The 15494-nt window shown below is 49.2% G+C and overlaps 1 protein-coding gene and 1 long non-coding RNA gene across 8 annotated transcripts in view; one reads left to right on the top strand and one right to left on the bottom strand.

Moving 5' to 3' along the window:
- Nucleotides 1–15494, bottom strand: part of LOC102247175 — a 155686-nt gene that overhangs the window by 35071 nt on the left and 105121 nt on the right. The window lies entirely within an intron of this gene.
- Nucleotides 1–15494, top strand: part of MRVI1 (murine retrovirus integration site 1 homolog) — a 112392-nt gene that overhangs the window by 26858 nt on the left and 70040 nt on the right. For 5 of the 6 annotated variants that reach the window (XM_005873968.2, XM_005873969.2, XM_014545874.1 and 2 more), the window contains exon 2: nucleotides 11280–11437. The exons of the other annotated variant lie outside the window; for it this stretch is intronic. In XM_005873968.2, the coding sequence (XP_005874030.1) occupies nucleotides 11280–11437 (158 nt within the window). The remainder of the gene's footprint in view (nucleotides 1–11279; nucleotides 11438–15494) is intronic. 6 annotated transcript variants of the gene reach the window in all.

Here is a 15494-nt window from a genome sequence, read left to right as displayed (position 1 = left end):
TGGTTCCTCTGGTCTTCTCCCTGAAATAAGGGACAACAGTCCCCAGAAGCCTGCCTCACAGACATGGGTGATCCTAGGTGCCAGGTGGCCAGGACCCCCAATATCAGAGTCCCCTCGTCAGAGCAGAAGTTTGGGAAGGGAAGCTATGACCACCTTGCAAACCCTCATAGCTCTACTTGTCGGGAAGCAGGTGGTTGCAGGAGTGCCATGGCAGCAGACGTGAGGATGATGGCATGTTTGAGCACACGCCACCAGCCGTTCAGGGAATGCATTGGCTAGCTTTTCATGTGGAGGCAGAAGGGCCAGGCGACAGCTCTGTGGCTTCCTGCTGGGTTTAGGTTAAAGCTGGAAGCCTACTGATAAGTTAATTCTAAAAGTCACTTTGCAAAGTACTCCTGGATGGTCACCCAGAAGCATGAAGGTGGCAGAGGAGTCCCTGCCCTTTGTGAGGTTTTAGTTGGTAGACTCCCAGGTGAAAAGTCTGCACATGTATGTCAGGGAAGACAGGAAGCCCAGTTACCTCATCCAGAGAAAAGCTCAGCTGTTAACCTGGGGAAGCTCAGTAGAAATGGGGAGGCGGGGGAGCAAGGCCCTTCACCTGCACAGGCAGCTGCTAAGTTGATGTGTGTTCATGTCATGTCAGTAAGAGGAAAACGGAGCCAATTCTACCCCACTTCTCACACGAGGGACTCCAAGGCCATTATGGGCCACAAGTGAAATCAGCCCTGGAGGAGTCACTGGACTTCCCAAGGCTTCCTCAACAACCAGGGTTTGCTCTCTTAACCCTTCTGTATCACCGAGTGTACGACACATTTTCATTCATCCATCCATCTATTCAAGAAACCCTGAGAGGTGAATATATACTGCCCTTGACTTCAAGGAGCCCACAGTCTAGGACATGATTTTTATTTTGTAGTATTTAGCAGTATTTTTAATAAAAGGGCACTATACATGGATTCAGAGAAGATAAAAGGTTAAAATGAGGACTCTGGACTGGAGGATCTTAAAGGTTCCTCTCTCATTCATAATCTCTGATTCTTCACATGACAACCTATTTTATTTTTGTCATTTATCTTGTCTCCACTGTCTAATAAATATGATCATCAGCAAGTTACCTGACTTTGTTTCCTCTTCTGTAAAGTGTGGGTAAAAATGGTACCCACTGCTTAGGACTACTGTTAGAATTCAGGGAGATGAAGCACAATAAGAGTTTACACTTTCCTGGCAGACAGTCCCTACTCAATTAATACCAGCTCTCATTGCTGTTGTCCAGGGCACTACAATGATTAAATGAGATTATGTATGTAGAAAGCATGGCACAGTACTAGATAAATTAAAAAAATATTTAAAAAGTTATAAAAATATGAATAAAAGTATAGTCCCTGCTGTCGAGGTACTCAAATTCTAGCTGAACTGAGGTCTGTGCAAAGTGCTCTGGGAGAGTAGAGAAGTGTGATGAACTGAATAACCCTCCTGCCCCCTGCCAAGATGTCTAGGGCCGAGTCCCTTGAACCTGTGCGTGTTACCTTAAATAGAGAAAGGAGCATTGCAAATGTGATTAAAGTAAGGATCCTTGGATTGAGAGATTATCTGCAATGGCCCAATGTAATCCCAAGAGTGCTTACAAGGAGGAGGCAGGCTGGTCAAAGCCAGACTAGAAGGAAATGTGAGGATGGAAGCAGAGGTCAGAGAGGAGAAAAGATACTACACCACTGGCTTGGATGACGGAGAAAGGGCCACCAGCCAAGGAATGTAGGCAGCCTCTAGAATCTGGAAAAGCCAGGAAATGGATTCTCTCCTAGAGCCTGCAGAGGGAACACAGCCCTGCTGATACTCTGGTTTTACCCCACTGAGACTGATTTTGGAATCCCAACCCCCTGAATTGAAAGGTAATAAATTTATGTTCTTTTAAGACACCAAATTTGTGATAATGTGTTAGAGCAGCCATAGGAAACAGGAAGGAAGTAACTTTTCCTGGGGTGAAGAGGTGGAAAGGGTTTATGAGGAAGGGGATATTTTGAACAGGTTCTTGGCGGAGTAGGAGTTCATCAGTTATAGAAAGGGGAAGGAAGGGGGCCCAGGCATAGGCAAAAAGATATGTGCAAAGAGTGTGAAAAAGCAGGGCATGTTTGGAGGTTGGTTGTTGGTCCATTGTGGTGGAAGCATAAGGGTATCAAGGCTGAGATAGGAGATGAGGCCAGAGAGAAGGGCGAGGGTCTTGACTTAGAACTTGTTCCATGGAAAAACATGAGTCCTCAAAGATTTTAAGAAGGGAAAAAAGGATCCAAATTATGTTTTAGAGAGACTGCTCTGGTGTCTTGTGGAGGGTGGTTGGAAGGCCCAGACCAGAGGTGAGGAGACCAATGAGGCTGTTGCAATAACACAGAGGGGCAGTCATGGCCGGGGTGTGGCCATGGGAAGTGGGAAGTGGGAGGTGATCAAAGACTTTCTGACTAGGATTGACAGGACTCAGTGTAACTGAGGGAGGCAAGGGTGATGAGAGGGAGGGTAATGACTTCCAGGTTTTTAGCTTGGGTGTCATTCATGAGGGCCCAGGAAGAGTGAGCTTTCGGGAGGGCAGAGCTGGGGAGCTGGGAGAAATGGTGGTTTCTGTCTGGGACTTGGTGAGTGGGAGGGGCCCATTGTACACACAGGAAGAGTTATCCAAAGGCAGTTGGCAATCAAATCTCTATAACTATACTGTCGTGGGTTAAGATTAAAGTCATCTGCATTCCTTCTGCGCCCTGGTAGGGGTGAGGAGGAGAGGCTCCGTGTTGTGGTAGTAAGTGCTTAACAGCCAGCTCTCTGAGGGAAGAAAGGCCTTGATATGTAGCATTTGCTGGTTCCCACTGTATAAGTACTCCCATCACGACTCATTGCAAGGCATTAACCCCACATCACTGAACACGGAGTGGGGAAGAGGTGCACAGTAGCACATCATTACCTAGTGTTTCCACCACAGACCCATTAGAAACAAATCACCTCAAGAGCACAGACAATAGTAAAATGTAGCCGAATAATCAGAGCATGGTTATTTGGGGTATTTATTTCCTTCGCATTTAATGTAACTTACTTGTAATTTAATTTTTAGTGATGTTTGTGTTTAACGACCAGCTCACAATAGTGTTGACAATTTTACATTTGGCTCTCATGGGCTGTTGCGCACAGGCTCCTGCACATCACTGGAGAGGCTCCAAACAAACGCACGTTGGAAGGGCCAGGCCGGGGGACCCCCGAGGTCACACGCAAGGGAGGGCAGAGCCAGCTCCAGGACGCAGGAGGCAGTCCTCAGTCCCCCACTCTTTCTGATGGCCCCTCGGAGCCCTGGCCAGCCAGGCAGACCCAGGAACACCGTGTGGTCCTTGACCCCAGGAAGATGACTCATGGCACCCTGGAGTGAGTGACTCAGAAAGGAGGCTGCTGGGCAGCCTGGAACAAAGAGAACCGGATGAGATCCGGATGAGATCTATTTCTGCTGGGAGCTGAATGGGCAGCTCAGATAGGTTCTGCTGTTCCCGGTGCCTTTGAACCACCTCCGATTGAGCAATTGCACATGTTTCTAAGAAGCAAAATTTTTTTCAAGTGGACTTATTTTGAAAAAAGAATTGCTGAAGTGAAGGAGCTGGAGAGGAAACCTGGGGAGATGTTCCGGCTTATTTCCGGTCACGGCTGGAGCCCGGGTGGGGTGGATGGAAGTCTGGCCTTGGCTTGACCATTTTTCAGGACGCGTTGAACCTGGGTCCCAGGCATTTCAGGGTCTCTCCAATCCTCCTCTTCCTCCATTGTGGCATTTAAGGTCAGAGTGTCAGGGAGTTGGGGTGAGGGGTACCCTGGTGCCCAATGTCATCTGTCCTGGCTGGCATTTGACAAGAAGTCTATCATACTTTCTGCCAGTCCTTGGTCGGAGGGTAACCTCTGAATCAGCTTCTTAAAGCACCTTCCATTCTGACAACTCTGCTCCTGGGTGCACAGAGATTACTGTGCTATTCACTCCCCGCACCCCTGCCCCGGGGTGCAAGAAACAGGCTGTCCAAAGGCCTTATCTATCGCAACATACCAAATAGCCATTTCGTCCTCTTAGGGATCTTTACCTTCTCCCCAGGGAAGCAGGCTCAGGCCCTTTTCTCAGGGGCTTGCCAGAGTGGCCTCTCACAGCTTCTGCTCCACCTCTTCTGTCTCTCCCTTGCCCTATAATATTTTACTAGTCTTGGGGGGGTGGGGGTGGAGTTTCCACTACTTAAGATGTTTCCCCCCAAATCTGTTTTTTGTGTCTGAGCACTTTCCTTGGTGACATATAAGGCAGAGATACATTCCCTTTCTACCTCCTGCTGCTACAACCCTTTCCAAGGCAGAGAGTACAGAATGGTCTCGCGGTTTGTGTGAGGGGCAGGGCAAGGCAGCGGGGGTGGGGTGTTACTATTTTAAATGTGTCATCTCTCCCTCTTCCCTTTGCCCCCCTATGCCTCCCCCCTCCCTCCCCCACTGAGCACCATACTAACTCCTGACCTCTTCCTCTGGGAGCTGGCCGGCCTCCCCTCCTAAATGTGGCCCTGGCCCTGCTGAGAAGATGCTGGCTCACTTCCAGGGCTAGAACGGGTTCTGAATCAGGGAGGAAGGCACTCCCAGCCAACAGAGCCTGCAAGAGATCCTCGGGGCTGGGGAGCATGGCAGGAGGGTGCAGACTCCAGGGGGCGGGGCATGCTCAAGGCCAGCCTCACCGAAGCACCCTCAGGCCGCAGCCCCAGTGCTCCCAGCTCCTGGATCAGAGGGGCTGTGTGGAGGATGAGAAGTCATTAGGGAAGTCCCTCTGTTCCCTCCTGCTCCCCTTTCTCCTTCTGCCCTTCTGCACCCCACCCTTGCTCCACCAGGACGAACCACAGCACAGACCTGGGACTGACCACTGTATCCTCTCTCGCTAAGCCCACCACCTGCAGCCACTGCTGCCCAGCAGCGGAGAGGATGTCAGCATCACCAGATGCATGGCCCCTGGCGATCTTAGTTCCAGTCATGCCTGGTGGTCTTTTATCTACTTGTCAGCACAGAGGAGAAGCCCTGGCCAGGCCTGGACCATGTCTCCTGGTTGGGTCTTGATGATGCTGTGGCTAAAAGAACTCAGCCGCCCCGCTCAGAGAGTGGGAATGGAACTCACTGAGTGCAAGCTGGCACCTTGCATGTATTTCCTAATTTAATCCTGACAACAACCCTAAAAGACAGGTACTATTACCTCCATTTTACAGGTGAGTAAACTGAGGCTGGGAAAGACGGATCCAGCAAGGAAGAGGCAGAGGGAGAATTAGAACCCCTTCTTCCAAGTTCCAAAGCCCCCTCGAAGCATCCTGACTTTAGGAAGCGGGATGGGGCCATCCTGAGGTGGACCCCTATTCGGACTGCCTCGTAGGGGTACAGGACCCAGCTTTGCAGTTGGCCAGGCCCGGGGACCCACAGAGGTGCCTCTCAGCACTTTGAACTGATATTTGATGCCCCAGGAGAGTCTCCAAATCTATTCAGGATGGCCCTGGGGTGAGCACAGGGAGCAGGGAGCACTCTCTCTTTCCCATGAGAATGACCATGAGAGGAAGGAGAACTGGAAGGCTTTGCCCAAGGACTCCTGCTTTCACAGCATGGACACATTCACGGATCATTTACTAAACTAGACCCTGGGCCCGGGGTTTCCTGACTGCCCCTCATCCACAGGCGTGGCTTTGGTCAAGCCCTTGCCTCTGTCTGGACCTGTGCGATGGGAGCAGGGGCAGGACTGACCCATCTCCACTGGCCCACCGTCATCCCCGAGGCTGCAGAGGGACTGAGAGATGTGTGTGCAGCCACTCCAAACAATCCACTCCATCCAATTCTTCATCTAGACATAGACCAGTGATATTAATAGCAACCTAATCTCTTTCAAATTCTTTGTGTTGCTAAAATGAAAGCAAAAATTCAAAGCTGGAAGAACAAAAAAACTCCCTTCTGAGAATTCTGAGTCATTCCAAAAAGGTCAGTCGAGTCTGGGTTAACCTGTTGTTTACCAGAAGGGCCTTGGCTCTTCCCCGGACACCCAGAGATTCATGAGAGAACAGGAGAGACGCTCGGCTTGTGGGCTGTGCTCCTGGCCACGGTGGTTTCAGAGAGGGTGTAGTGTCTTCTGGGCTGACTGCAAGGCTCTGGGAGAGGCATCCTTGGGGCCATTGTGAGAGGCCACTGCTTGTCAAGAATACCACCCATGAGCAGGTGGGCTTGGCCCTACAAGGAGCTGGGGAAGCAGACAGACCTGCTCTGACTTTCCACACAGCCTCTCCTGGGCAAGTGTTCGGGCCTCTGTTTCCTCTTCTGTAAAATGGGACTAATCATCCTGTTAATAATAATAGTGCTCACGGTACCCACCTCACAGGGTTGCCGAGAGCACTGAAGGGGTGGTCTCTGTACTGGCCCTTGCTAAATCATGACTCCTGACGATGGCCCAATGCTTGCTGGGAAATAGGCAGCCCAACCCCCAGCTGAAGTGTGCAGAATGGAGGGTTCCTTCAGCTGTAGATGGGCACATCTCTGCCTGTAGAGCCCCTCTGTCAGAGCAGCCCTCTCCTGCCCTTTGTCCTCTCCCCACAGCCCCCAGGGTCCTGCAGAGGCTATTCCCAGGGGCAGAGCTTGTGCTGTTGATGCCACAGGCATGGGACTTCCTGGGGTGAAAGGTTGGATGGAAAACTAACGGACAGTTGTGTAAATGGAAAAGTCAGGAGAATAGGTAAATGGGTGGACAGCCAGACAGATAAATGAAGAGGTGGGTTTGCACCCCCACAATGTGGGTCATACAACCTCAAACTGTGGGCCCTCTGTTTTGCCCTCATAAGACTTCTGGCTTGACCACCTGCTGCTTCTTTCCCTGCCCCATCACCTATCCTTAGCCCCACGGGGAATGCACACTCCAGTTCTCGCGGGGCAGGTGCTCATACTGGGTCCTGCTGCTATAGTCCAGCAGAACTCCTGGTGGAGGGGGTGGAGTAGAAGAGGGGAAGATAACAGGCCTTGGAATCAGACTCTCCTGGGTTATAATCATTGGCCTGCCACTTATTAGCTGTGTGATCTTGAGCAAGTTGCTGCACCTCTCTGTTTCTCAGTTCCTTCATATACAAAACGGAAACAATAAAACCCATCACAAAGGGGTTAAATAACATAGCACTTGAAATGCAGTTGAAATCATACTCTTATTATCAGATACTCAGTAGGCAACCTAGAAATGCCTGATGAGTGAATGAATAAAAAAATATGTTAGTTTGCTTTCTCTCATGGGATGTCCATGGGCAGATAACATATTTAAATATGGTTCAGAAACTGTTGGCCTTTCCAGTTACACAAATGATAGGATATTTTTTACCAACAGAGGCTTGTAGATAATTTGCAGCAGATACAAAGCTAACTGGACCCAGTGAAGTTGCTTCCCTTCTCTGCACCTCAGTTTTCCTTCCTGTAAAGTGGGCCAGGTTAAACTTAAACACTGGCTGGGGGCAGAATGAGTAGCATCCAAAGAGCTGATTGGCTAATGACTCACCTAACCCTTTACTGACCAGGCCTGAGAGGCAGCAAGAAGGGCCTTGAAAATGCATTAAAGAAGGAGCGGCTGGAGACCAAACATGACTAAATATTTTTCCCTTTTATGGGTTGGTGCTCTAGATCACCACTTCCTGGAGATTGTATTCTAAACTTTCCTGTGATGGATGTGAGGTCCGAGTGCCCACGAACTCCCGCAGAACCCAGATGTCACCCTGGGGGCGGGACTCTGCTGTTACCTTGCTATTTTAAGCAGCAAGTTTATAATAATGGGAGGGAGAGAAAACAAAGGGGCAGGAGCAGCGTGGGAATGGCCTGGGCAGGCGTGGTTGCTGGGACGCCCCTTGAGGAGCCCGGGGTTCCGATTTGTCAAGCGTGGGACCTAGCCAGCCTCTACACTGCTTTATCCTGCCGCAGCTGACACCTTTCAGGGCTTGTCTGACTTACTTCGTTTCTGTTTTACTTTGCTTTCTGACCCAGGAACTGAATTAAGATATGTCTTAAGGAGTATAGGATGGGAATGTCAAATCTGTGGTTTATCGGGACTAGAAAGAGTACAGGATTTTAGGGGCATCCAGGGTTGGAAAAGACCCCTGAAGTGGGTAGGAATCCTGTGACCCTTGTCACAGCCTTTGCTGAAACTCTCCCCGGAACAGGGAGCTTACTACCTTAAGGAACAGTCCATTGCACCTTCAGATGGTTCCAGCCACTAGAAAGCTTTCCCTGGCTTTGATCTGGCCATTCAGTCATTGTTCATGAACCTGTCCTTTGGGAACAATAGGACTACACAAATGGCTTTCAAATATCTGAGAAGAGACTGATTTCTCCCTGTACCTTCTCTTTTCCTAAAGATCTTTAGTACTTTAAACACGACTTCTTGTCTCCCTACATCCTGCTTCCCTTTTTTGAACATTACCAATTTATCTGATCCTTCACAGCATGCAGAGCACAATATGCTTTGTGCAGATTAAGACATAAAGAAAAAAATGGGACTGTCGTTTCCCATGTTTTGGAAATCATACTCCTATTAAGACAGCCTGGACCTGGACCTGCGCATACATCACGTATCATTTTAAGTGGTTTCTTGGGAGGTGCAGCCAACTTCCCTGATAGAATTGGGGTTTGTGGGTACTCTTGCTACCTTGCTACCAGCACCACTGATATTGCTGCTGCTGAAGTCTGAGTAAAGATGATAGAAATTAATCACAGAGCTCACCCTTGGGCAACTACAAAGCTCAATTTAGTCCCATAGTTACCATTTAGGATGGAGACAGCATGACCTGGCCACATAGCTCTCATTCTCGAGAGCCAGGTTCTATCTGTCCAGCATGGATTCTCCCTTCCTGTCTCACCTCCTCTAGGCCAAGACCACATCTTTATCATCTTTATGTCACCAGCACCTAGCACAGGGCTTGGTAGAGTGGATGTAAAGTCAGTGCTTGTGTTGAGTGAATGAATGAATGAATGAATGCTCAGTTCAGTCTACTTGAGATGAGATTTCTTGAGCTGTCCAGTAGGGGTCACCCACACTGTTTCAGAGATGAATGGGACTACCTTTCCACTGCAGAGAATGACAAGTCAAGATGATAGTCACATCAACCAACCCAAGGGTGGAAGTTCTCTAGACTTTAAATACAAAGCAACAAAAAATTTTGGCTAAATCTTCTGGTTACCCATGAGGAATCAGACCTCTTGCCTGCATCTGGGAGCTCAGTCCGAGGTACATGTGTCAGGTGTGGGCATGGGCAGTACCTCGTATTATGGGAGGTGGCAGGGCTTTCTGCTTCTTCCGCCTGCAGCCTCCAGCAGTCTGTACCTTGCATAAGACCCAGGACATAGTAGGTGCTCAGTAAACGAGAATGTCCTTTGTTCTCTGCATGTGTGTCCAGCAGCCCCCTGACTGTGGCTGAGGACAGGATCTAAAGATAACCCAGTGTCTGGTGGTTTTCATCTGCCATCCAGCAGAGCAGGGAACCTCTGAAATTGTAGAACCAGGCTGGTTGTTGGCTCTGCATGTCCATGAAGGTGTCCACACTCCACTAGGGGAAAGGGACCTGAAGGAGTTTAGAGGTGGGAAGAGGCCAGGCAGAGTCTCTGGACTCTGGCCAAGGCTCCTGGGCTGCAGACCTCCTGCAGCTACATGGCCTCTGTGAGCACTACTGCATGCTGGGTACTCTACCTCATTTCATTCTTGGAACAGTCCTATGTGGGAGGCATTCTCATCTCTGTTTCCCTGACTAGGAAACCGAGGCTCAGAGGTGAAACCAACGTTCAAGGCCACACAGCCACTGAGTGGCAGAGGGGGGTCTCGAACCCAGGAATCTGGTTTCAAAGCCTATGCTCTTTCTACCTTGCTATCCTGTCTCTCCAGTGGAGCCCGGCATCACTGGTCTCCTTTTCCAGGAGGAAGCAGAGGAGCCAGACCCATTGGTTCAGGTCTGTTGGAGAGATCATGGTCCTAGGCCCCTTGACCGGCAAGAAACTTGAAAGAGCGGTTAGTGGTTACAAGCGACAGTATAGGAGTTACATGTTAGCAGTTACAAGTAAACCCAACCTGAATTGACTTAAACACTAAAAAAATTGTTTGTGTAACTGGCTAGTTTAGAAAGAGTTCAGCCTGCAGGTCAGTTTTGATCAGGGCTCCAGATCCATTTCTCTGCAGGTCTGTTGGCTCTGCCCCCGGCTCTTATGTGTCAGTTTTATCTTCAGTCTGTCCTTCCTCATGGAAGCAAAATGGCATCAGCAGCGCCAGCCTCACATCTGCACACTCTACCACCCAGGGCAAGAGAAAACATCTGGGCCCCCATACACTGCCACATGCTCATTGGCTTAAGCTAAATCTATTGTCTGTCCCTGAGCCAATCACTGTGGCAAGATGGATGGGATTATGCTAATTGGCATCAATCCAGCAGGACCTCAAGGCTGCTACACCATGGGGAGGGGGTAAGCCTGGTTTGGGGGAGGCAACCCAAGGTTTCTGCGGCGAACACTGCACAAGGCACATGAGATCCACCCAGACCAGGCCTCCAGAATCATGGCTTTAGCAGGGCTGACAGGCCCAATGAAGTCTGTTTACAAGTGACAGAGCCCCCCACTGAGGGTTAGAAGGGCTGCTAAAGGGTGTGAGGCGAGCCATGGGGCAGGAAGTCAGGAAACACCATGCCTTCCTCTTCCCCCACTCAGCCAAGGAAGGCTGTGTGGTGTAGTGGAGAGAGCCCTGGCCTCAAAATCAGGAAGATCTGGATTTAAATGCTTGGTTCTTTATGAGAACCAAATGGCTGCCACTCTCTGAAGCAGTTTTTTCATCTATGAAATGTGAATATTGATGCCTGTATTAGTGGTCATTGTGAGGTTTAAATTAGGCAATGTTGATAATGCCCCTAGGATAGTGCCTGGCACCCAGTAGGTGCTCAATAAATGGTAGATAAGTAGAGCGATCCCTATGGAGTGTCGTCCATTAGTTATGGCTTTGAGGAGGCTGAAGCACTTTTCTCCCTCCCAGGATAGCTGTGTTTACTGAAAGGACCAAATTAGATGCAAAATCTCTAAGGCCACCTCTGACATTGTAAACAGAGCTAGTGAACAGGAGGAAATGCAATTCCAAAGGCCCTCTATTCCCACTTCTGGTGTTGACGCAAAATGAGGCAGGCTCTCTCTGTGGCTCATGACCCCCGGAAACGGAACCCGGCTTGGCTCAGGGATGGGAGTGGATTTGACTTGTCCTTTTGGCATCTCCTCAGCCTGCGGAGCCCAGGCCTCTTGGAGCATCTTTGGGGCTGACACAGCAGAGGTTCCGGGCACCCGCGGCCAGTCCTGCCAGAAGGCTGCCATGCCCCACATTCCCGAGGACGAGGAGCCCCCCGGAGAGCCACAGGCAGCTCAGAGCCCCACCGGCCAAGTAAGTGCCCCCTCCCTGCCTGCAGCTAGCCTGGACAGGGCCAAGCCAAACGCCCTGGGCTGAGGCCATAGTGTCTGGTCTGGCCAGAGGGTTTGCCGACAGCCCGTGAAGGCTGCACTGGGAGGCTGGGGAAGGTGTGCAGTGTCCACACTGAGGAATAGACACACCAAGTTCCTTTGAATTGCTCGAGGTCCTCACATGCCCTGAGACTGGAGCCTCCTAGGCTGTGTCTGAGGCTTCCTGGGACGTAAAACCATCTTAACCCTGTAGGCTCCCTCTTAGAATGGAGGAGGATTTGGAGGAGAACCTCATCATGGCAGGGTCATGAACACCAGCAAGTGTCACTTAAAATGAAGATCAAATTTTCATATAAATAGTGAACAAGATTTTCAGCAAAAGTATATTATAAAAAAAGGAAATTATAAAAATAAGTTAATTTGAGATTGCATTGCACAAATGAAAGAATGAAAGCAAGTTATCTTGAGCTATATGTACTACGAAGTATAGATTATATGTCACTTTTTAGAATGAACAAAGAATTAATCAAGTGTGTTGATTCTGGTGTGGGTATATTTACTTTTATACCAAGAAGACGACCTATTCACTTGCTGCCACTTCCTTCACATTTTACTGAACAGCCTTCATTTGGAGATCGTTTGTTTCATGTTTGAGATCTTCATTTGTCTTCCCAAGGACCTCTTTCAGTCCTTCAATATTCAAATCATCCCCTCGTGAAGAACCTATCTCGCCACCTCTCCATAATTTTGTTCTTCATTTGTTAACTAATCCAGCTCCATCTGCTCCTCATTGATCCAAGACCTTGCATGTGAAGTTCTCCAACCTTGTTTTCTTTGACTTTGCACTGAACTCGTATGATCCTGTTATATCTGACAGTCATCCCAACTGCCCTCAGCCAGAAGGGATAGACACTTGCTAAGTGAGGGAAGAATGTACGAGTGAGCATTCATTTGACAAGTGGGAAGATTCTTAGTGAATGTTTTCATGTTAAGATGACATTTGTTTTCTTACACATCATAACTCTGGGAACTTAGATAATAAATACTTAGGAAAGATTGGCCTCTTGTATCTCCATGTCCCAAGCTCATGCTGTTGCAGAACTTGGCAGCCTTGGGAATTCTTGAATTTCTAAGTGATAGTGGGCCAAGCCCCCATGTCTTTGGCTGAAGGCAGCCAGCTCCGGGTTTTATTGAGCCCCCCTCCCAGGAATGTCTTGGACCATGGGGGCTCTGCTCTTCATTTACTCTCAGTGGCTCCAGACTGCTCCTCTGCGGTGACCGCTGGCCTTCCCCAAACTCAGTGCTCTGCCCCTCTCCTACTGCAGTTCCTACCAAATGTGGACAATTCCCCCAAAGCGTTGCCAACAGAGGACTATAAGGTTTAACCAACCATAAAATGTGTTCACCTACTGAAAACTTGGAGATTAAAGAAAGGAATGACTACCAAGAACAAAATATTCCCATCTGTAGTCAAATGTGACTATTTTCCGTCTTCAGGTCACTATTTTCCAAGGCTCTGTCCCCATAGCCTCCCTACTCCTCAGCCCTGGACTCTTTGCCTTGGCTATTCCTGACTGCTCCCACTTCACTAACAATGGTAGTGCCTGTAAGCCAGATTTTGATGCAAAACCTAGCTCTGGAATCCTGGGCAGCTCCCGCAAACAGCTGCCATGCTGTGCTCCCCAAGAATACAAGTATTCCTAAAAATAATAATAATAAAAGATGGGCAAAGATGCAATTCCACCCTCAGTGAGGCGATCCTTTTACATTGAGTTCAGTTCATCTTGTTTCCTAACTTCTCTAAAAGATTCTTCACACCTCTCAGGAGCACAAAACCAGACAGCACAGAAGCTTGCTGGCCATTCTGACCTTCATGGCTTCAAACCACACCCGGGTGCAGCTGCATTGGGTCAGAGGTGAGGGTGAGTTTTTAGGGGTGGTCAAGCAGGGGATGGGCTCCAGGAGCCCACAACATAGTTGAGGGACAGAGAACCCTAGTTGAATAGCTGAAGCTCCAGATTCCGGGCCCCCACAGCTCACTCTCCCTATGATCCTGAGCTAAAAGCAGACTTCTGTAACATGAGGGGTGGTCTCTAAAGGTCCTTCAAATGCCACGATTCTATCTCTGTGCTTTTGAAAAGTCAAGAAAATAGAGAGACTGTTTGTGCCTTGCCATTCAGGTGAGCCAGAGCCAGGATGCTCAGGTCTTACAAGGGAGGACCATGAGCACAGGATTTAAGAATGTGGACTCTGGAGTCACTGCTGCCTGGTTTTCCTGCTCCCAGGGACTCAGGCTCCTGCCCCTGGAAGCTGGGCTGGAGTCACTGCTCTTCCACATCCTGGTCAAGAGACCTTGTGTGAGTCTGTTAAAATTTCTGTGTCTCCAGTTCCTCATTCCCCCCCAGGGCAACTGTTAGTGGCTGGCTCCCAGACTCTGTCTGTTCAGCCAGCCTTTGAGTGTCTTCTTTGGCCTGAGGGATAACAGTGCCAGGGCAGGTTACACTTCAGACTGAAGGCCACATCAGTTTCAGTATTATTTTATTCTCTGCCCTTATGGCAGGCATTGGGCCTCCCTGAGTTTTCCAGAAGCCCACAGTCATTGTCCATGAAGAGCATCTCCCTCTATTGTACCCATCAGACAAGCCTTGTCAGGCAACCCTAGCCTCAGGGGCAGGTCAGGCCTATGAACTAGGCTGGAGCCTCCAGGGTGGGGGCCTGAGTCCCTGGGAGCAGGGGAAATCAGACAGCCAGGGAAGTAGGGCTGGTCAGGAGGGCTCGGCTGCAACTCCTGGTAGCGTGTGAATTCCCACTCTGTGAAGCAGGCAAAGAATGGAGCATCCTTCTGAGTTTACAACTCCCTGGGGTCCAGCCCTACTTCTGGTTCCTCAGGTCCCAGCCCCCATTTCCCATCACTGACACGAGCACTAGCTGAGGCCTTCCCACACAAAAACAATAAAGCAGTAGACCTAGATCCTGTTTTTCTTTCTGCACACACACATACACTCACATACAGACTCACACACATACACACGAACATAGACACACATACACTCACACACAGAGACTCTCAGACACACACATAAACATAGACACACACACAAAGACTCTCACACATACACGCAAAGACACGCTCACATACAGAGAGACTGTCACACATACACATGAACATAACACACACACACACACACACATCCATTAGGAGCCTCATCAGAAGCTGTAATCAAAACCCACAAAGAACTGAAGTCTCCTGCCAGTGCACTCTGTGAGGCTGTGCCCTGAGCTTGTTTTCTGAACAGGGAAGGTCACCTCCCTGGAGACCCCTTGGAAAATGTGTGTTCCCTCATGGGGCAAAAAGGACCCAAAGAACTGATTCTCTCTGTCAGGAAGGAGGTGAAGACAAAATAGCTATTACATGTAAAACATGTACATGGGACCTGGTAAGGATGTGCAGAGCAGGGACGCCTCCCCAGCTCACCGACTAAGGACTCTCATGCCATGCTTCCCACGTGACAGACACTGCTCTGAGAACTCTATACTCAGTAACTTCACAGCTCTAGGAGGTACGTGTGATTACTATCCCGTTTACAGATGAGAAAAACATGGTGGGTAAGCACACTCCAGTCACTAGGAACCAGGCGTTCCCTTGAAAGCTCCAACTGAGGATTTTGAACTCATCCTCCCTGAACTCATTTCCACTTGTCTCATCACACCCTTTGCAAGAACAGCCTCTATTAAGATTCTCTATGAGATATCTTTAAATAAATGATCAGGAGCCCTAGCTGGTTTGGCTCAGTGGACAGAGTGTCGGCCTGCAGACTGAAGGGTCCCGGGTTCGATTCTGGTCAAGGGCAAATTCCCGGGTTTCGGGCTTGATTCCCAGTGGGGGTTATGCAGGAGGCAGCTGATCGAAGATTCTCACTCATCGTTGATGTTTCTATCTCTCTCTCTCCCTCTTCTTCCTCTCTGAAATCAATAAAAATATTATTAAAAAAATAAAATAAATAATCAGGAAAGCATTAGGATCTGGTGTATGAGATATC

Source organism: Myotis brandtii, unplaced genomic scaffold, assembly GCF_000412655.1.
Source record: "Myotis brandtii unplaced genomic scaffold, ASM41265v1 scaffold422, whole genome shotgun sequence".
In the NCBI taxonomy this organism is placed as follows: domain Eukaryota; kingdom Metazoa; phylum Chordata; class Mammalia; order Chiroptera; family Vespertilionidae; genus Myotis; species Myotis brandtii.
The sequence above is the reverse complement of the archived record's forward strand: the minus strand, read 5'-3'. Positions and strand labels throughout refer to the sequence as shown.